Raw genomic sequence first — 22,082 nt, 5'->3', positions numbered from 1 at the left:
CTCAGACCCCGCCAAGACTTCCTCCTGCATCTCCTCCGTGTGCATCTACCCACCCCTTGAATATACTGGCCCTGCCCAAGCTCCATCTCAGGCCCGCAGACCTTGTCTCTCTCCTCGTCCTTCTTAGGCACCATCTCACAGAGCCAAAGCGCACCCTGCTCCATCCCCAGCCTGAAGCCCTCCCCAGAGGCTAAGGTGCAGTTACCCGGAATCACCCATGGGACACCTCTCTGGCAATGCTGCCACCTCGGGCAGGGCCTGTCCAGGTGGACCTCCTCCTTCACCGGGGACCACATTGCCCTGCTCCTCCTCCTCCTGCTTTTTCAGGGGGTTACCTTTTTTATTTACGTATTGATTTTTAATTTTTAATGATTTTTATTTTTTCCATTACAGCTGGTTTACAGGGTTCTGTCAATTTCTACTGTACACAGTGACCCAGGCACACACATTATTATATCCATTCTTTTTCTCCCGTGATCCTCCATCCTGCTCTGTCATAAGTGGCTAGATACAGTTCCCAGTGCTTTGCAGCAGGATCTCATTGTTTATCCACTCCAAAGGCAGTACCTTGCATCTATTAACTCCCCAGACTGTGCATCCCACTCCTTCTCCCTTCCCCTCGGCAACCACAAGTCTATTCTCCAAATCCATGATTTTCTTTTCTGTGGAAAGATTCATTTGTGCTGTACATTAGGTTCCAGATATAAGTGATATCGCATGGTATTTGTCCTTCTCCTTCGGACTTAGTTCACTTAGTATGAGAGGCTCTAGTTCCATCCATGTTGCTGCAAATGGCATTATCTTGTTCCTTTTTATGGCTGAGTAATATTCCATTGTGTATATGTACCACATCTTCTTGATCCACTCCTCTGTCGGTGGACATTTAGGTTGTTTCCATGTCTTGGCTATTGTGAAGAGTGCTGCAGTGAACATAGGGGTGCGTGTGCCTTTTTCAAGGAAAGTTTTGTCTGGATATATGCCCAAGAGTGGGATTGCGGGGTCACGTGGTGTTTCCAATATTTAGTTTTCTGAGGTGTTTCCATGCTGTGCTCCATAGTGGTTGTACCAGTTTACATTCCCGCCAACAGTGCAGGAGGGTAAGCAGTTACCTTTTCTAATATAACCACTTTTTGCAAGAGAGCTTGGGGTCCACCCTGTTAAAATGTACCGTGAACATCTCCAGACCCTCCAAGCCTCATCTAACTGCAGTGGATCTTTTCCTAGTACAGGTGTAGATATTCTACCAGAATCTCGGCAGAGGGCTTTCCTCAGGGGCCCGGGGCCTGGGAGGCAGTTTCTCAGAGATGAGCAGTTGACCTCTTATCATTCAGTGCGGTGGTAACTTGGGGGGGGAGCTTTTGACACCATCATTTTCTGCTCTGCTGGCAATCTTGCTAGTTTCCTCCAAATCCTAAAGTCCCCAGTTTTTCTGGCTCTCCTCTTTAAAAACAGCTCTCTTCCGTAAAGGGGGGCCTCACATTGATTTCTGACCAACACTTGTATTCCAGAAGAATTACTCAGTATTAAGCATTGTCAGACAGACACGTTATGCCATATACTCCCCAGAGCATCCTTACCAATCAGGATCTATGTTTTGTCCCATTTCTCAGATACAGGGACTGAGGCTCAGAGAAGTTGAGTCACCTGCCCAAGGTCACACAGCCATAAGAGCAGAATCAAGCCTGGGATCAGATCTGTCTGCAGCAAAGCCTGTGCATTTAACCAGTTGCTGCATCATCTGCCTGTTAGTGTAGAGCTCTTCCCTTGAGCATTTTCATTTTTGCACACGCAGCCTGGCCCCCAAGGGAAGCTTAGTAGCAAAGTAGAGGCCCAGCAAACACCCGCCTCCTGGTCCCGGGTGCCCAGAGGCAGGGGTCTGAGCAAGGGCAAACCCTGGGGTGGGGGTGGGGAGCAGCGCCTTCAAGAGCAGGTTTCCACCCCTGTGCCCATTCCCAGGATTTCTGGAAGCCTCGTTCCGGATCACCCCCTTGCCAGGCTTTGCCCTCTTTAAGCGCCTCTGTGGTCCCCAACCCCCGCCCCGTCGGGTGGAGCTTCCTGGGTGGAGTCCTGCTGGGCCACTCTTCCCTCCCAGGGAGGACGGAGCCAGGCAGGCTCAGGACTCCTGTGAGTGTAGGAGGTGCTGATAGGAAGCTGCCTGGTGGTCTGGCCTCAGGCCCAGCCTGCAGGATTGATTTTGCTGTAAAACCCCGTCTCTCTCTCTACTGAGAGTTACATTACAAAAAGCCTCTTCTAAGCTGAATCCAACATGCAGGAAAAGGATGACACACCCGCGCATGTGGGATCTATACCACCTTTAACATCCAAAATCCGTTAACATAATACACTGTATCATGAAACTAACGGACAAAACCACACCATCGTAGATGCAGAAAGAGCATTTGACAGAATCCCACACCCTTTCATGCTTTAAAAAACAGGAAGAAAAGGAAACTCCTTCAGCCGAATAAAGGCCACCTACAAAACATTCCAGCCGACATCATCCTTAGCGGGGAAAGATGGGAGGCTCTCCCCTGAAGACCGCCTCTTCATCCCGCGTTATGTGGGACGTTCTCACCTGGGCAGTCGGGGAAGAGAATTAAATAAAAGGCAGCCGCATTGAAAAGGAAGAAATAAAATGATCTGCATTTGCAGATGCCCTGATCTTTACGTAGAAAACCCTAAGGAATTCACTAACGCAGTGTTAGAACAAATAAACAAGCCCAGCCAGGTTGCAGGTGGGATACGAGATCAATCTACAAAAAGCGACTTATTTCTGGAGTTCCCACTGTGGCCCAGCAGGTTAAGAACCCGACATAGCATCCATAAGGATGTGGTTCAATCCCTGGCCTCACTCTGTGGGTTGAGGATCTGGTGTTGCTTTGCTGTGGCTGTGGTGTAGGCTGGCAGCTGCAGCTCCGATTCAGCCCCTCACCTGGGAATTTCCATGTGCTGCAGGTGTGGCTGTAAAGGGGGGGGGGGGGAGAAAAGCAACTAATTTCTACACACTTGTAATGAAAAAAATAAAAATTAGAATTAGGACGACTATTCCATTTATAATAACATCCCCCAAATAGGAATAGACTTCACAAAAGAAGTCTACTCTGAAGACTACAAAACATTGTGAAAGAAGCTAACGAAGACCTAAATAAATAGAACGATACAGCAGGTTCGCAGATTGAATAACTTGCTCTCGTTATGACAGCAGGAATCCCCAAACTGATGTACAGAGTCAACGCAGTCCCCATCGAAATTCCAGCTGGCTTGTTTGCGGAAACTGACAAGTCGATCCCCCAATCTGTGGAAATTCAAGGGGCCCAGAATGGCCAAGACAAGGAAGAGGAGCAGAGTTACAGGATTCATTCTTCCCAGTTTCGAAACGTCCCTCAAAGCTGCAGCAGTCCAGACAGAGTGGTACTGGCCGAAGGAGAGACCAGGGATCAATGGACTAGAACAGAGGCCAGAAGGAAATCCTTCCGTTTACAATCAGTTGATCTCTTGACAAGGGTGCCAAGACAATTCCACGCGGAAGAAATAATCTTTTCAACAAATGCTGCTAGTACAGCTGGATTGCCAACTACAAACGAAGGAGGTTGGACCCCTACCTCACACAGTTCACCAGTGATGCATCGCAGATAAAATAAAGAACTAAGACTCTAAAACCCGTAGAAGAAAATAGAGACTTAAATCTTTGTGACCTGGGGTTAAGCAGTGGTGTCTTGGCTATGACATCAAAAACACAAGCAACCAAAGGAAACTTAAACTGAGCCTGATCAAAAGTAAAAACTTTTTTTTGGTAAAAGACATCATTGGCGTTCCCCTTGTGGCTCAGTGGAAAGGAACCCAACTAGGATCCATGAGGATGTGGGTTCGATCCCTGGCCTCGCTCAGTAGGTTAAGGATCCAGCGTTGCTGTAAGCTGTGGTGTAGGTCACAGACTCAGCTTGGATCCCGCATGGCTGTGGCTGTGGCGTAGACTGACAGCTGTATCTCTGATTCAACCCCTGGCCTAGAAACTTCCGTACGTCCCAGGTGCAGCCCTAAAAAGCAAAAAAACAAAAACAAAAAAAACCCACAAAAGATGTGATCAAGAAAGTGAAAAGATGAGTCACAGAATGGGAGAAGACATATGGCAAGTCACCAATGTGACAAGGTGACAAGGGACTTGTGTCTAGAACATACAAATGACTCTAACAGCTCAATAATGAAAAGATTAAAAAATGGGCCAAGGATCTGCATACGCATTTTTCCAGAGAAGATAAACAGGTGGCCAACAAGCACATGCAAAGCTACGCAACCTCATGAACGTCAGCAGGGAGAGACACATCCAGACCCCAGTGAGATGCCACTTCACACCCGCTAGGAGGCCCCATGAAAAGAGTAAGAAACAGGAGATAACCCGCGTTGGCGAGGTTATGGAGACGCGTGAGTCTTCTGCTCTCTGTAGGACTGTAAGTGGTGCACACCCTTGGGACAACCATTCTGGCGATTCTTTAAAAGGTTCACGTAGAGGAACCACACGACCCAGCAATTCAGTTCCTGGGCGCCTGCGCAAGCGTAACGAAAGCGTTAGTCCGTGCGAACTCTCATACACACATGTTCACAGCGGCGTTATTCACAGCAGCCAAAAGGCAGAAATAATCCAGAGGTTCATCGGCTTCGGAATGGATAGAAAAACTGGGGCACAACCCTGCAGTGGATATAGCATCCAGCCACGGCGGCGAAGTGCTGGAGTCCGCGCCAGCGGTGAACCGTGGAAATGTTAGGCTAAAGGAAAGAAGCCACGCACCACACACACCACACCACACCACACTACACCACACACGCATGCACGCACGCACACACACCACACGCACACACTGCATGATCCTATTTACGAAATACCCAGCAGGTACAAATCAGGGATTGCCCAGGACCGGAAAAGGAGGCTGGGGAAAAGGGCCGGGCGTGCTCTTGGGCGTGATCTTTGGGGGAGCGAAGAGGATAAACCTGTTCTGGAATATTCATCGTAGCGATGGTTGCAAAACGCTGTGAATATCCTAAAAACCACCCAGTCAGACCTTTTAAGTAAGGGCATGGGGTATGAATTATCTCGCAACAAATATGTAAAATACATTATAATAAATATACTAATGAAATAAATATAACATATAATAACAGATGTATATTTTAGGTCTGCATTGCAGCCCTCCGTTGGCACAGGCCCCTACACAGGAAGGGAATGGGAGGCAAGCAAGGCCCCCTGTGCCCCCCCCCACCCTCGGGAGGCAGGGACCCCGGAGGAGGGGAAGGTTCTGGAGTCAGTGAGTCCCAAAGAGAGACCCCTGGAACTCAGGCGGGCAGCACTCGGGAGACGCTGTGCACCTGCTGAGAACCAGTCCTCCTCTGCCAGTGCCCCCCACCACCACCGCCCCAGGTCTCCTGCCTCATTGGAGCCAAAGGTCCCTGCACCTTCCCCCTGGCTTTCTTCCCAACAGCCCCCCTCTCAGGGTCTTTGCTTCTTCATCCAGTCTCCTCCCTGTACCTTGTCAGTGCAGACGTGGAACTGCCCTTTCCCCTGGAGCAAAGGAGGGACTCAGCCCTGCGGCACCGCCCGGCCCACAGTCCTTCCTCCCCCATCACCCTCCCCGCCCTGCAGGCTGCATCTCACTGCCGCCCTCCCTCCCTCTGCACAGAGGCTGGCTCCTGGCTCCACAGGGCAGCCCAGGGGGCACAGGTTCCCCAGCCCAGGAGTGTCACTGTCCCAAAGGCCCCACAGCCGCTCACGGCTCTGTCACCCCACGCCCGCCAGATCTCCAGTCCCCTGCCTTTCACTTCTCTTCCCAGGGGCGGAATTGATCACACCACCTCTCCCTTCTCTGGAGGTCACTGGCCCCTTCCTACAGGCAGGCAGGCAGGACACGCAGGGCCGGACAGGCAAGCTGGTATCTCCAAAGTAGCTCACAGGTGCTGAGGTTCCGGGAAAGGTGGGAACTTTTATTCTGGCTCCAAGGCCCCTAAGCCTGACGGGAGCGAAAAGGCCCAGATTGTGTTCCGACGGCTCTCTGGCGCTTCCCGCCCCTGGCGGTTTCCTCTTCTCTCCACTGCGCGGGTCCTGGTTGATGTGAAGCCTGTGTGTTGCCATGGCAACGTGGCCAAATCTGACCCCCAGGGGCTGGAAGCCATCCTCCCGCTCTCTCTCCTCAGTGCTGAGATTGTGCTAAAATAATACAGCTTCCAACTGCATCCAAACTGCTTCCAGACTCCTAGATGACTGGGGGCTCTCAAGACCTGAGACCCAGCATCTCGGGCCCTCACTGTCACGGCAGTCAGCAGAGAAAGTCTTGGGTTCACCTTCCAAACAGCTCGGCGGAACGCTCTAGAAACCAGCGCTCAATCCCAGCCGGTTTCCCTCCGCTTGGAAATTCGCCCTGTTTCCCATTCTTAGGGGCAAAGTGCTAGAATATTCAGTCAGATGCTTCCTTCCTCCCCCCTTTCCAGATCTGAGCACCAGATTTAAGGAAAGGAAGTGCCAGCAATCCAGAGCATCCAGCCCAGGACAGACCCAAAGAAAGTGTGTCTGTCAGAGCCCTGAAACCGCTTGAGCAAGAGTATGCCACAGCGCGTCGCAGGATTAATTTTCTTCAGCTCTTAAGTCTTTGTTCTCTGTGTGGGATCATTTTTTTCCTTCTCTCTTTCTCCCAGATGGAGCCTAAACGCCTAAAAAAACAACTTCCCAAAATCCTGAAACTCCTGAAACCAGAGGACAGGATTCTGATCGTGGGGACAACACACAGACCTTTCGACGCTGAGCTTCAGTCTTTTTGCAGAGTTTACCAAAAAATTATTTTGGTTCCCAGACCAGACTATGCTTCCAGATACGGCAAGTACCTTTCACCCCTTCCCGGGTGCCGTCCCCGAGGCCGGGTTGTGCCATGTGGGCTTAAAGGCGTGTGGAGCCGGGGCGGGGGGGGGGCGGGGGCGGCGGTGGCCTTTGTCACCCAGGGACCATCAGAAGGTGATGAGCATGGAGCCTGTGTGCTGGAGACACAGGTGCACAGGCTGTGCAGCCGAATCCGAGCCGGGAACGTAGATACCAGATCACAAAGAAAACACACCTCTGTGCTGTTGATAACCTAATTCTTTTCACCCAAGGCCAAGGGACCTCGACAGGGGTTGTTACTTGGGGCCCAGAGGAGACAGCAGCCCTTGTGGGTGCGAATTTTCCTTCTGGCAAGTAGATTAGGTCCCTCGTCTTACACCTGTGGTGGTAAGGTCTTTCTCTCACAGCAGCGTTGCTTTTCACTAGGTCCATTTCTTTTTCCAGTCTCAAAATATTAGTCCAAGACAATGTTGATTTACTTAAATGCTAAACACAGCAAGTGGTTGCTTTTTCCCATTTTTTTTTTCGGGGAGTTCCCACTGTGGCACCATGGGTTAAGAAGCTGATGGTAGTGGCTCAGATCTCTGCAAAGACACGGGTTCGATCCCCCGGCCCAGTGCAGTGGGTGAAAGTATCCAGTGTTGCCACTGCTGTTGCGTAGGTCGCAGCTGCAACTTGGATTCAATCCCTGGCCGGGGAATTTCCAAATGCTGTGGGAGCAGCCATTTAAAAAAGAAAACACTTCTTTTGAAAGAGATTTTTAAAGGGGAACAATACGCAAAAGCGGCCCTAGGAGCGAAGCCATAGGAGAAACTTGGGAGGAGCTGCGGATGTGAGCTGTGACGACACCTGACTCTGTCCCAGCTCTGCCCTTGGATAGTTGATGACCTCGACAAGTTGGTTTTCCTTGGGAGCCTCCATTTTCCCATCTGTAAAGTGGGAGAACTGTTTAGTTCCCAGGGCTGTTGTGGCCCTTAGAGGAGATGGTTAAAATGCCCAGCACCACCTCAGCTCCCAGGTGGCAGGGGAGGAGGAGGGTGTAGCTGGCAGGGGTACATGGCAGGAGGGGCTGGCAGTGGGGCAGGGAGCTCTCCATTATCTCTTGCTGTGTGGCAGACCTCCCCAGTGGCTTAGAACAATGAAGTGTGTCCCTGGTGGTCCTGAGGGGCCATGGGCCCAGCTTTGGAGTTCTCCCTGCAGTCTCGTGATGGTGCTGGCAGATGGCAGCCAGGGCTCCGGCCATCAGAAGACCAGACAGGGCTGGACTTCCAAGACCTTCCCTCCATGTCCGGAGGTGTTCTTGGCTGTCTGCTGGGAGCGCAGCTGGGCCTGCCCACCAGACCTCCTACACCTGGCCTCTCCCTGGGGCCTTGCGCAGCCCAGCTGCTGGGTCCCCAGAGGGAGCACACGAAGAGGCTGGGGCAGAAGCTGGAAGGATTCCTGTGACCCAACTGCAGAAGCCCCAGAGAGTCCCTTTCACCACACTCTGCCGGGCAAGAGAAAGTCACCGGGCCAGCAGGGTTCAAGGACGGAGGACTACACAGAATGTGAATACCAGAAGTTCATGGAGGGGTCTTCTTTACCGGCCGTGGTGCCGGTGGCGGTAGATTTGTTTAGAGGTGGTGATGGTGGTCCTAGTGTTGGAAGTGGTGGCGATGGTGACAGCGTGGTGGCGAGGGCGGTGATGGTGGCGGTGAGACGGGGGTCGTCAGGAGGTGGGTGTGGTGACAGCGTGGTGGTGAGGGCGGTGATGGTGGCGGTGAGATGGGGGTCGTCAGGAGGTCGGTGTGGTGACAGCGTGGTGGTGAGGGCGGTGATGGTGGTCAAGGAGGTGGTCCTGGTAGAGGAGATGGCAGTAGAGATGATGTGGTAGCAGGTGGTCAGTATCTGTGATGGTCAGTATCCGTGATGGTCAGTATCCGTATCCGTGATGGTTAGTATCCATATCTGTTATGGTTAGTATCCGTGATAGTTAGTATCCATGATGGTTGGTATCAATGATGGTTAGTATTGGTGATGGTCAGTATCGGTGATGGTCAGTATCAATGATGGTCAGTATCCGTGATGGTCAGTGTCCGTGATGGTCAGTATCGGTGATGGTCAGTATCTGTGATGGTCGGTATCCGTGATGGTTAGTATCCGTGATGGTTAGTATCCGTGATGGTCAGTATCCGTATCCATGATGGTCAGTATCAGTGATGGTCAGTGTCCGTGATGGTCAGTGTCCGTGATGGTCAGTATCGGTGATGGTCAGTATCAATGATGGTCGGTATCCGTGATGGTCAGTATCCGTGATGGTCAGTATCGGTGATGGTCAGTATCCGTGATGGTCAGTGTCCGTGATGGTCAGTATCCGTGATGGTCAGTGTCCGTGATGGTCAGTATCGGTGATGGTCAGTATCAATGATGGTCGGTATCCGTGATGGTCAGTATCCGTGATGGTCAGTGTCCATGATGGTCAGTGTCCGTGATGGGTGGTATTGATGATACTGATTAAAATGATTACCTTGACTTGGTTTCTGTTAACCATTCCCTCATCACAGGGGCGTTGCCAAAACAGAAGTAACATAGGGGCCTTTCTGGTTGATCTCAAGCTCCTGGTCAATGTGATTTGCGAAAAGAACCACCCTTAACCCCCCATACCCTATAAACTCTTAGCTCATTAGCCAGTCCTTTTGCGATCTGCACCCATTCCGGTCTTGATAAATTGGGATCCTGGCTTCTTTAATCAATATTAAATGCAAGGTACAGGAAGGCTTTGGCCGCAGTTGTTTTCCACGCATCGGGGCTTTCCCATCTTCTGGGCCCTCCAAGCCCTCCCTGGACCCCGTGGAACCAGCGGCATCAAAGGAAAAGAAGAACCTATGATAGGAATGACCTCTTAGGAGGTTTTCGGGGACCAGACCCGGAAAGAGGCCAACCACTTGTCTACGCATGTGAGCCAAATGACTCACCTGGCCCCACCAAGGGACGTGTAGTTTAGCCAAGGAGGGAGCTGGCACGGAGATGGGTCAGTGCCGGCCTTCTTGGCCCACTCAAGTCAGGGCAGAGGATCGCACATGCCGGGCCTCATCAGAGCCTTCCCACTTCCATGCCCCTTGGGTACATATTCTCTGTGTGTGCGTCTCTGTCGCTCTCTCCTTCTCTCTCTCTGTCTTTCCCTGTGTGTCGTGTATGCATTTTAAGCTGTCTTAATGGAATAAGGTAGAGGATTATTAATTTTGAGGGGCTAGAACATTATTCTTGACTGTGGATCAAATAGTTGTTACTGTTTGACAAAACCATAGGCCCTTTAAATTAAATGAAGCCACTGATGTGTAACAAGGACAGTTGGGTTCTTTTGCTAAAATGCCAGATGTCTCCAGGGACTCAGATCACATGACAGATTCCAAGCAGAACCCCCTTCCTGCAGATCACGGGGAAGGAAGGAGAAGGCGCCCCCCTCACCTGAGGGCAGATGAGGGACCTGCAGTAGCGGCCCCTTGGGCCCAGACCTCTGTCCACTCAGCCACATGCTGCCCACATGGTTCTCTCGTGGGGGGTGACTTGTTCAGGCCGCCATGCTTGCCAGCATCGCAGATGCCGCCTGACATTTCTTCCCGAGGCCTTGAAGTTATCATAGCCACAGTGGCTGGGACATCTGTCTTAAAGAAAGACTGTGCCTGTCTTTGCAGTGATCAAAAATGGTCTCTTCCAGCCCATAAAGCATGGGCTGCAAATCCATAACCTGAGCCCTCCCCTCACCTGGCCATCTGTCTACTGACAGCACAGCGCCGCCGGTGTCACGAGCACACAGTCCAACATCTCAGATTCCTCGAGGTGGCGCAAGGGGAGTGTGGGGCTGAGAAGGGAAGGATGGATCCGCCGGAGGAAGCACGGTCCTTAAGGGTTACCAAATATAATTCAATATCTACCTCCTTGCCCCAAATCAAGCTGTTTCCTTCAAAATGTCTCTGCAAAGAAAATCCACCCCCAGGTTGATTAATGCCGTGTCTAGTCCCCAGAAATCCCTTTGGGCTTCCTTCTCTCCACGCTCCTAATGCTTCCTCCTCTTGCCTCTCTTCCCTGGGGTCTGTTCCGCTAATAACCCAATTCATCACACGCCCCCACCCCAGACCCGGTGTCTGCTCGCATCAGGCCAGCCCAGGTCTTTCGATGTTTCTGGAATTCTAGGCTGCAGAAGCCAGACGCTTGTCCAAAACGTATTATTTATCTCCTGCGCTTTTGCAAAATCCCAAGTAGAAATAAATGTTAAGAGTCTATGTCATCTCATACACTAGCTAGGCTGGAATCCATTTGGAATTCTAAAAGCAGAGAAGGGGGCTCAAAAAGACCAGATTCCTTTCAGTGTGAAGAAGGGGAGGGGGACTAGATTAGCCTGAAGACCTGAGGAGCTTTTTTGAATCCGAGAGAAAAAAGCGAAATACAGCCCTTGGTCCAGAGAGCACCTGCTTCCACCTACAACGCTCTTGAATCCCTGGCCTCTGGCCCTCCTCGCCACGCCCACTGCCAGCCCCCAAACCTGTTGTGCACCTGTGTTCCCCGCACTGCTGAGCCAAAGATGTGGAGCCTGCTGGGGGCTCCAGGGCTGGCTGTGGGGCTCCCCCAACCAGGCTGTGACCCCCTCCCACCCCGCTATTTAAGGGGAGCTATTGAAGGATCAAGAACCCCCCCAGTCGGTGGCTTTGTAGCAGTAGAGCTATTCTTTTAAAGGTCGATGAGTCTAGTTCACCAAACATAAGAAGGAGGTCAAGCCTGATTCTCTTTCACGACCCCTGGATCTGGAGATGGCGTGGGGCACGGAGGCAAGTCCCCGCACAGCTGTGAGCCTGCCTTCATTAGCCAGTGGTGGGCTTTGGGAAGTCATCCATGTTTTATGTATTTTGAAGAACCTTGACCAAGGCTTTACATGACTACCCAGTGTCACACGTTCTACAGGTTGAGTGTGTTTACACGTATACACTGGACCAAAGTCATTGTAGTTGTTTTGCATCACTCTTTCCTTCTGGAAGTTTATTTGATTTACAATATCGTGTTAGTTTCACGTACACAGGGCAGTGGTGCACTTATGCGTATGTGGACATCTGTTGTTTTTCCAGCTTCTTTCCCCTTGTAGGTCATTGCAAAACACTGACTAGAGTCCCCTGTGCTGCACACTAGGCCCTTCTTGGTCACCTATTTTATATACAGTGATGTGTGTCTGTTAACCCCAGTCCGAATCTGGGGTTAAGGAGTCTTTGCTTGTCACGATTCCTCGTGTTACAAGTCAGGAGGCAGTGACTCGCAGCCTAACAGGGAGGCAGGCAGAGAGCTGAGTATTAGCTGCTAGGGAGCCTGGGCCCTCAGTGCTCGCCCACTGGCTGGTCCCCTCCATGCTGCAGGCAGGACGTGCACCCATGGGTGCCCAAGGCTGAAGCTGTGCTGGGTACCCAGCCTGGGGTGTCTACTGGGTGCTCAGCCTTAGGGGGTATCACCTATGACTGTCCCCAAAGAACGTGTTCCCTTCTCAGCTTCCAGGGTCGCCACTCAGACCTGTTTGTACGTGTTTCAGGTGTTGTGACCCTGGGAAGGAGATGGACTGGATGCCAGGGAGTGATGTCATCTGGTCATTATTATTCCTTTCACCGCAGGTTTTGTTTTCCGAGATCTAACTTGACAACAGAAGGTCCGGGTCATCCTCACTGCCACCAGCTGTCTTTATGCAAACATGCTTAGAAATATGCTCTAGTCGATTTTGTGTTAGCTTTTAAAATGGATGTTTTAAGGGGCATTAGGAAACTTGGGTACCAGGAGTTCCTGCCATGGCTCAGCAGAAACAAACCCGACTACTATCCATGAGGATGCAGGTTTGATCCCTGGCCTTGCTCAGTGGCTTAAGGACCCGGCATGGTGAGCTGTGGTGTAGGTCGCAGATGCAGCTCGGATCCTGCATTGCTGTGGCTGTGGTGTAGGCCAGAGGTTCAGCTCCGATTGGACCCCTAGCCTGGGAACCTCCATATGCAGCAGGTGTGGCCCTAAAAAAAAGGAAAGAAAGAAAACTTGGGTACCAAATGGAATGATGACTAGTAATACACAAAAAATTACAAAAATAACAGTAATAAAGCTACAGAAAACAAAGGGCCCACAGGTGCCAGAACAGCTTCTTCCAACTGCTTTTCATGCAGTCTTGTGCTTATTTCTCCCAGCAGCCTGAGAAGTAAATCTTTCTAGTCCCATGTTTACAGGTAAGTCTGAGATGGGTTCAAGCTCCAGGAAACCCCCCAAGCAAGTAGTAGTGTAGACGCGAGGGATAGAGGTTGCTTTGCCAGTGTGGGGCCTCCGAGGCGCTCGACCCTTGATGCCAAACCTCGCGGACCCCCAGCCCCTTATTAACATGTCCCGGGAATTCAGTGTACGTGGGGCCAAGGATCCCCCACCAAGGAGGACGGTGGAGGCAAGTTGTTGGGATAACTCGTGGCCCGAAAGCCAGGCTCTCTGATGTGGGTCAGAGTCACTTATGTCGCACGTCATTCTGTCCCTTGACCGTCATTAGACCCTTTCATTCCGTGAGGTATTTCCAGATCGCGTGTTCAGATGACACAGTCATTTCACACACCTGACAGTGCTCAGGTCATGCAATCATGTTCATTTAAAAAAAGAAAAGAAAAAATTTGACAAAGTAAGTCAGAATGCTCTAGAGACCTCTGACCTGAGCTCCCCAGCGCTGGGACGGGCTCCGAGACGGTGGCCTTGCCCTGCCCTTGCCGTTCCTCCCGCCTGGAAAGAACTGAACAAGTCATGGCGGGTCTCATTTATGTCCCTGGAACCTCTCCTGACAGAACGGACGTAAATGGACAGAATGGACTCGAAGTGTAATATGATTGCAGATGTCGTAGGGGAGGCCCTTCCGTCTCCAAGGTTACGTAAAAGCATCAGGAATCATTTCATGGTTCATCTTCCCAGCCTGCCTGTGCTCTAAGTGAAATCTCCCATTGTTCCAAGTCCCAGGGACCCATCCTGCTGATCTGTTCATCCATGTGTGTTTGCCCTCGTTGGGGGCAGAGGATCGGGGGCAAGTCGCTCTGTTTGACAAGAGAGTCTCCCACCCAATGGGAGCGGAGCCCCGCAGTGGCTCCTGGAAGCGGGACTCCGCCTTCTAATTCCACATATCAAAATTATGTAAGAAATGATCTTTTGGGAGTTCCCATTGTGGCTCAGTGGTTAGCGAACCTGACTAGGATCCATGAGGACTCGGGTTCAATCCCTGGCCTTGCTCAGTGGGTTAAGGATCAGGCGTTGCCATGAGCTATGGTGCAGGTTGCAGACACGGCTTGGATCCTGCATTGCTGTGGCTGTGGTGTGGGCCAACAGCTGTACCTCCGATTGGACCCCTAGCCTGGGCACTTCCATATGCCATGGGTGTGGCCCTAAAAAGACAAAAAGCAAAACAAAAACAGTAACAATCCTTTTAACTAAAACAAGTCAAACTCTTACTTATCTGAACACCATGTAAATTTCCAGTTTTAAAAGATTTGGAATGTCTCTGCAGATACCAAACTAAACCTATATGACCCTGATTTCATGCTTCCTTGTCAGTTGCCAAAGGGCTCGTGGCCCTGTAGACCCCAGGGCCATGGATGTGCGTGCCCGATGGCTGAAAATCACTCAGGGAGGAGTTCCCGTCGTGGCTCAGCAGAAACCGACATAGGGTCCATGAGGACGCTGGTTCGATCCCTGGCCTCCCTCAGTGGGTTAAGGATCCAGCATTGCCATGACCTAAGGTGTAGGTCTCAGATGTGGCTCAGATCTAGCCTTGCTGTGGCTGTGGTGTAGGCCTGCAGCTGCAGCTCTGATTTGACCCCTAGCCTGGGAACTGCCATGTGCTGCAGGTGCGGCTGTAGAAGGAAAAAGAGTGTGGGAAGGGGTGTGGTTGTGTGTGGCTTCCTGCCCATTTGACTTCTGAACACACTGGTGCAGACTCCCCTCCCTCCTTTCCTGGGGAGACGCAGCTCTGTCCAGGAAGTGGGTTCACGGGCCTGTTCCGTGGTGACCCCTGGGCTCTGTCCTCTCCATCGTCTTGGATTCCACAGTTTTGTGGAAACAGATCCTTCAGCGCAACGGCGGAGTCATCACTGAAGCCCTGAATGTCAGCTGCCTGGCGAAGATATCAGACGGCTTCACCCAGGGCGACATTGTCCACGTGGTCAAGCAGGTGCTCACGGAGCGGAGGGTCCGGCAGCAGCAGTACAAGCCGCTCATGGCCGTGGAGTTCGTCGCGGCGCTCACCAGCATGAGTCCCGTCTACCAGGAGGAAGAAGACAGCTTTAAGGTAAACGCCTTGTGGTAAAGCCTCTCTGGCCAGGTCTTCGAGGCAAACACCTGCCCTGCCACCTCCGCCCTCCCTTCAGTCTCCCGGCTTTCATGCATTTGAACTCTGCCAGGTCCAGTAGAATTTGGAAAATCAAAATTTGGGCGTCACAGTAGCTTTCTGGCCTTAGCAGCAAAGCACATGTGTTCCACAATTGAGGAACCTTGTGATCCTTGACCTTGTAATGAACAGCCACACTGCAGAATGGAGCAGCAGCTTCAGAATCGTTGGATTCACACACACACACACACACACACACACACACACACACACACACACACATACACACACACACATCCGTTTTTTCTTCATAATTCACATCATGGAATGAGCTTTGCGTGGAGAGAAACAGGCTACTTCAGGCTGACGCTGGTTTTGCCCCATGTCTCCCGTGGTACGCTTCATCTCTCAGTGTACCCGAGATAGGAAATCACAGAATTCACCAAAATTCGGGGTGGGTTTTTTCTTTCTTTCTTTCTTTCTTTCTTTTTTTTTTTTTTTTTTTTTTTTTCCTTGTTAGGGCCGCATCTGTGGCATATGGAAGTTCCCTGGCTAGGGGTGGAATCAGAGCTGCATCTGCCAGCCCATGCCAGAGCCACAGCAACGCAGGATCTGAGCCGCATCTACAACCTACACCACAGCTCATGGCAACATTGGATCCTTAACCCACTGAGCAAGGCCAGGCATCAAACCCGCATCCTCGTGGATATTAGTCGGATTTGCTTCCGCTGAGTCACAATGGGAACTCCCCAGTTTTCTAATTTTTAAGTGCATTCTGAGATGCGCACAGAACTGCTGAAATCTGGAGGAAACTGAGAATCGACTATCCCCAGATCTCTCTGCTTTAGGAGGAGAAGAAATAGCCAAAAACAATAGCCTTTTCCAAGCACAGTCAACCTTAGAGCCCTTGTACCCGAGGCCCAGGCTAGCAGGCAGCCCTCCGGAGCCTTTTAAGAAATACAAACACAACTGTGTTCTCTTTCTGGACCTGAAGGTAATTTTCTTGGCTTTCTTGGCCATCCGGGAAGAAAACTCTATCCATGCAATTGCATTCACCACCATCTTGGCCACACGATCACCAGGAAGACAAGTGGAATTCCATCCAAGTCTCTTATCTCTGAAAGCCAGCTGGAGATTAGGAACATTCCTTCCAACCCTACACTGTGTTTCTCTTCTGCTTTGTGGCTGATGCTTCCAGGAGGGTGGAAAACAGTCATACTGGTCCCCTAATAAGATCTCTGTGAAGCATTGACAAACTTTTTCTGTAAAAGGCCAGGTAGCAAATATGTTGGGCTTTGAGAGCTATGTGGTCTCTGTCGCTATTTCACTCCGTATCGTAGCGCAAGAGCATCCACACACAGTAAATAAACGAATGGGTCCAGCTGGGTTCCAATAAAATTTTATTTGCAGAAACAAGTAGCAGGCCAGATTTGACCCACCAGCTGTAGTTTACTGACCGCTGCTCTAGCAAAACTCAAATTATTTCCAACTCAAAGCTAGAACTTTTGCCAACCATCTGAATTAACATACTTGTTAACTATTTAAACCTCGTTAGTATTCACTGCAAATATGTATCCTCTTCAAGCGATATAGTCTTTTCAGAAATTCCCAGGTTTTTTTCTCCTTTCTAAAATAATTATGTTCCTTCTTATGTTGAGGAACTAGATCGAGGCATTAAAACCTATGCTTTCTCTTAGCTGGGTTTTTAACTTTCTGAAATGATCTCTGAAAGTTTCACTATCTGCTCTAAGGGCTTGAGGTCCTGTAACTGTAACTGATCATAAAAGCAAGCCTTACTCCAAAGCCAGTTTTACTGACCATATTCCTTACTGCATCACAGCAAATTAGGAGTCTGTCACCTTAAGTACTTGGCCCCATCACCTTAGCAATGAAAGCAGAGCTGATGCTAAAAGAAGGAAGAGAAAAGCTCCAAGTGCCAGAAATAAAAATAAATCTCAAACATAGGACAACCGTATGCCTAGCATGAGGCATAGAGAGCAGTAGGAGATAGAAAACAAAAAAGATTAGGAGTTGTGGGAAATAAAATGACAGAGCTGCCACTTCTATGACTGGATCTTTGTTATTCCAATATCACCAAGGAGCATTAACTTCTAAACATCCTATCAAACCTGGTTCTGAGAACCATGTGGAAACAAGTGCAGTGCTGCTGGGGAGGGAGACAAAATGAGAGAAATTGAGACCAAAACAAAGCCTCCTAAACAAAATTAATCTAAAAATCAAAATTCCAAAACATTTTAGGAAATCTAGTGGTAAGTACAATCTTTTTTTTTTTTTTTTTTTTTCTGTCCACACCTGAAGTATGTGGAAGTTCTCAGGCCAGGAATCAAACGCAAGGCACAGCAGTGACAACACTGGATCCTTAACCCACTGAGCCACCAGGAAACTCCTAGGTACAATCTTTAAACAAAAATGATTAAACGATAGTTTAAACAAAAACATTCAGATTAATATAATTAAGGTGTTCGAGAAAATAAATGAAGGCATAACTTCCATTAGAGAAGTACACAAAGTTTTGGAACAAAGACAGGCAGAAATGGAATAAAAATAGATAATTACTTAAAAATCACAAAAATAAAGCTTAGAAATGAAAAAATATAGTAAGTAACATAAAATGTCAAACAATAAAAGATGTATGAACTCGACTAGACATAGTCAAAGAGCAGATTAGTAGAATGGAGGATAGTCCTGGGGAGCTCCCCCATATGGCAGGACAGAAAAATAAAAAGATAAAATCTATAACCTGAGAGTTCCCACTGTGGCTCAGCAGGTTAAGAACACAACTAGTATCCATGAGGATGCAGGTTCAATCCCTGGTCTCACTCAGCAGGTTAGGGATCCAACATTGCCACAAGCTGTGGTGTAGTCACAGATGTGGCTTGGATCCAGTGTTGCCATGGCTGGTGGCTGTGCTGTAGGCCTTCACCTGTGGCTTCAATTTGACTTCTAGCCCCAGAACTTCCATATGCTGCAGGTATGGCTGTAAAAATAAAAAGATAAAATCTATACACTGCAAAGAAACTTTGAAGACATTAGCACCCAACTAATAGAAGTTATAGGAAAAGAGAACAGAAGAAATATGAGAGGAACAATGATTTGAAGAAATACTTGCTGAAATTTTTCCTGAATTAAATATGTGAGTTCTCAGATTAAAAACAAATTCCATGTGCAAAACACACGAAAATAAATCCACACCTACTTTATTGTGAACCTGAGAGCAAGACAACCAGCTAGCATTCAGATCCCAGGTCACCTACAAGGAAGCAATTGGGAAATCAGATGTCTCCTTGAGAACAATAGACACCAGGGGAAACTGAGATCATATCTGCAAAGGGCTGAGGAAAAATAGCTGCCCACCTAAAATTTATATCCAGCTAAACTAGCATCCAAAAGATTAGAAGAAAATAAAGCTACTTTAAGACATACAGAGACTGAGATAATTTCCTATTCACACTACTTCAGAGAGCAGTTTGGAAATACCAAAGAAAATTGAAGAAACTCTTGATCTCCAACCCCAGGAATTCTATTTATTCATATAACATGCCCAGAAGTTTTCTCAATTGCATATAAAGAGATATAAAAATTGTGAATTTCAACACATAATAACAAAAAAAATTGGAAATGACCTATATGTCCATTAATAGATGAATTGATCAGTAACACGTAGTATATTCATTTAATGAAATATGACAGCTACAAAGTTTATAAACCCAGATGTTCCTCAGATTTCAAATAAGTGTGAAGGTTGAGAAAAATGCCACCACAAGGCCAGTTGCAATCATTAAGGGTTTTGTTGGTATTTTGGCTCCAGGATTTCTGCCACATGTTCAACAGTCTCCCTCAGAGTGTTTGAATGCCTTCCCAAGACTGACACATGGTCACCAGTCCAGCGTTTGGTGGCCACGTGTAAACCATGGGGAGCCGTTCACATTACCAATAAAACCCACACCTTCAGGGTAAGCAAGAGCCCCAGAAAGTCAGGTGACCCAGTTGGAAAGAGTTGCTGGTTCGACTGGGCCAGTGATTGTTTTTATGTGTTAACTCCTTGAGACAGAAATTTCAAATTGTATGGAAATGCAGGCTAGGAAACCCACGGAGAAGGAATGTGTATTGAATGAATGCTCAATGCTCAAGGTTAAATGGCGGCTTGCCCCTTCCTTTTAGTGAGCTTTTCTTTATTTTTAAGGGCATCCCAGTGACTTCACGTCATTTTGATATTTTCCTAAACATCCGTTTGATTTCAGAACTGGTACGCCAAGACCCCTATGGGCAAAAAGCGAGCCTTGGTGTTAACAGGGGGTAACCCAGAAAATGAAAAGGACAAAGGGAAAAAGAAGGAAAATAAAGGAAAAAAGGAGAAAATGAAAAAGTAATGGCTTTCCAAGGAGCCATCCTAGAGTCTCTGAGGGATGGAAGTGGCCTGACTCTCCAGGAATGAGATTCCCCACTGCCTTCTGCCCATCCGAAGACCCTGGCTGATGCCACCAAGGCCAGCAGCCCCGCCCTTGCTCAGTTAGATCTTCACAGGCTGTCCACCAAGTCCAAGTGCACAACAGTTGTCTCTAGACTCATAATGGTTTCTTAATCTATGTGGGGTTTGCTTATAACTGAAATTCCCTCTTCACACACCCCACAATCCTTCCGGCTTGGACACTTCATCTCATCAGGACTAGTTGCCAAATTTAAAATTTGACAGTGAGAAAATACTCTATTTCGACAACTAGTAAGTTCAGCCTATCATTGGCACTACTGGCTTTTTACTAATCCATATATACTGTATATTATCTTGCATATACTTTAATAAATTAATTACTCGATCTATTCATATATTTTATATAAGGGAATAAAAACGGTTTTTCTTGAACTGACTGAGGAATCTGGTTGCTGGAGCTAAAAAAAGATCTTTAAAAGGAACTCATTTAATCTTCTGACTTTGAAGATGGGGAGACTAAGGCCCAGGGTCACAGTTCATATTTGGCACATTGGGACCCAAGTCATTGCCTCAATTCCCAGTTTACTGCTCTTGAGAAGCAGCAGAGCACCGCCAAGCCAGTGGCTGGATGAAAACTATGACATAAAGGCAGGACAAAAAGAGGAGAAGAGAAACCCCAGTAAAGAATCAAGAAACACTAAATAAGAAAAAAGACTAAAGAAAAGGAAGGGGAGGGCCAACAGATCAATTTAAATTTTGTAAGAATACGAAAGTTTCGGAGTTCCCGTCATGGCTCAATGGTTAACGAACCCAACTAGTATCCATGAGGATGCCTGTTCGATCCCTGGCCCCGCTCAGTGGGTTGAGGATCCCGAGTTGCTGTGGCTGTGGTGTAGGCCAGCAGCTGTAGCTCCGATTCTACCCTTACCTGGGAACTTCTGTATGCTGCAGGTGCAGCCCTAAAAAGACAAAAGACCAAAAAAAAAGTGGTAGGAACACCATCAGAGGAAGGGTTATTAAAAGGGGGTCTGCTGCTCTAAAGCCGATCAAGAGGTCAGGTTGGTGGAAAGGAGAGTTTGCTTTAAGCGTGCTGTTTCTGCATGTAGCCCCTCTCTCTGCCTGTACCCCGGGAGGGATAGACCTGTGTCCGAAGGCTGCTTCCCCCCCACTGAGGCTCAGTGGGCAGAAGCTCTCAATGGGGAGTTAAAGGGGTGTGTAGGCAGAGGGAGGGGGTCACGCACAGAACAGCACATCAGCTCTGACGCTCATCATGGAGCTGGTCCTGGGTGGTCTGACCAGCCTCATCCTGTTTCAAGGACAGTTCGTCTTCTGTTCCAGGGGCGCTTTGTTCCCATTGCTTTGAGGCCAGTTCTTAGAAGTGTGGCCGCTTATGTCCTGGCGACAGTCTGGTCACCATGCAGTTAACTTCTTCCACCTGGTAGGGGTTCCAGTATCTACAAGAGAGCTCACAAGACGTGGCTCAAAATATCCCCTCTAGCCCTTGAGGAGGAACTAAAGGTCCTTGACTTTGTTTAAAGGCTAAACTACTGTTATTTTGTCCTGTTTGACCGCTTCCTTTGCTTCTGTATCTTCTCACTTCTCTGATTAGACTTGTTCTAAAGTTTTTCTACAGACAAAAGACAGGGGAAGGACCATAGGGTCTTTCAGAAGGAGACACACTGAGGTGGGGTAAATTTAAATTTAATTCATTGGCTGTTGGACAGTTTTGATCGTACCACCCAAAGTTCTACTGTCTCCTGCACTAGAGACCAAGCTAGACTTCCAGACTTTCCTGGGATTATCAATAGGTTGGATCTTTTTTTAATTTAATTTTATTTTTTTTATTACTCAATGAATTTAGTGGGTTGGATCTTTAATGCCAAGAGCTACCAGTGATCCCCAGCTGTCTTCCAGCCACCTGCACATACCCTCAGCCTGTGGCCTTATAGGACAAGGACACAATTTAGGACAGAAGGAGACAGCCATAGGCCCACATACTCTGCATTAGTTCTGTACTAACTGGAAAGGCATCTCTCAGAGTCTGTCTTCTTTAGCAAACTCCACATTCTGGGCCCCGCCGTAGATTTGCCTTCTCAGACCAAAGAACCCCAGTTTCTGCAGACTGTCAGCCTGCCCTCCCCAGACTGTGTCTGTCCAGGGCTCGAAGGGGCCTGAGAGGTGGCAGACTCCCCGCCCGTAAGCGCAGAGCGCAGGCGCACGTTCCTCTCCCCAGGGGGATCCAATGAGCTCTTCTCTTTCCCATGTCGTGGGAACAGACCCTTGGTTGTGACGGGAGAGGAGAACTTGCAGGCGCTAGGCTTTGGCACTAATTGCAAAATGATAGGCTCTGGAGTGCACAGCAATGAAAGTCATGATTGTGAGGAAATAAGCATTAGGAAAACGTCAAAAGCAGACCCTGCCGCTTA

At 48.9% G+C, this 22,082-nt stretch overlaps 1 protein-coding gene across 2 annotated transcripts in view; it reads left to right on the top strand.

Annotated features, from left to right (window-relative positions):
• IQCA1 (IQ motif containing with AAA domain 1) overlaps window positions 1-20,092 on the top strand; it is a 167,848-nt gene extending 147,756 nt beyond the window's left edge. For both annotated transcript variants that reach the window (XM_013984621.3, XM_084998799.1), the window contains 3 exons: window positions 6,682-6,859; window positions 14,929-15,167; window positions 19,469-20,092. In XM_013984621.3, the coding sequence (XP_013840075.2) occupies window positions 6,682-6,859; window positions 14,929-15,167; window positions 19,469-19,597 (546 nt within the window). In that variant the 3' untranslated portion in view covers window positions 19,598-20,092. The remainder of the gene's footprint in view (window positions 1-6,681; window positions 6,860-14,928; window positions 15,168-19,468) is intronic.
• Window positions 20,093-22,082: the final 1,990 nt, after the last annotated feature.

This window comes from Sus scrofa, chromosome 15 (genome assembly GCF_054392235.1).
Source record: "Sus scrofa isolate SSC_HxYL_T2T_F1_AM1 chromosome 15, Sscrofa_HxYL_maternal_Yorkshire_Landrace_v2.0, whole genome shotgun sequence".
Lineage (NCBI taxonomy): Eukaryota > Metazoa > Chordata > Mammalia > Artiodactyla > Suidae > Sus > Sus scrofa.
The sequence above is the reverse complement of the archived record's forward strand: the minus strand, read 5'-3'. Positions and strand labels throughout refer to the sequence as shown.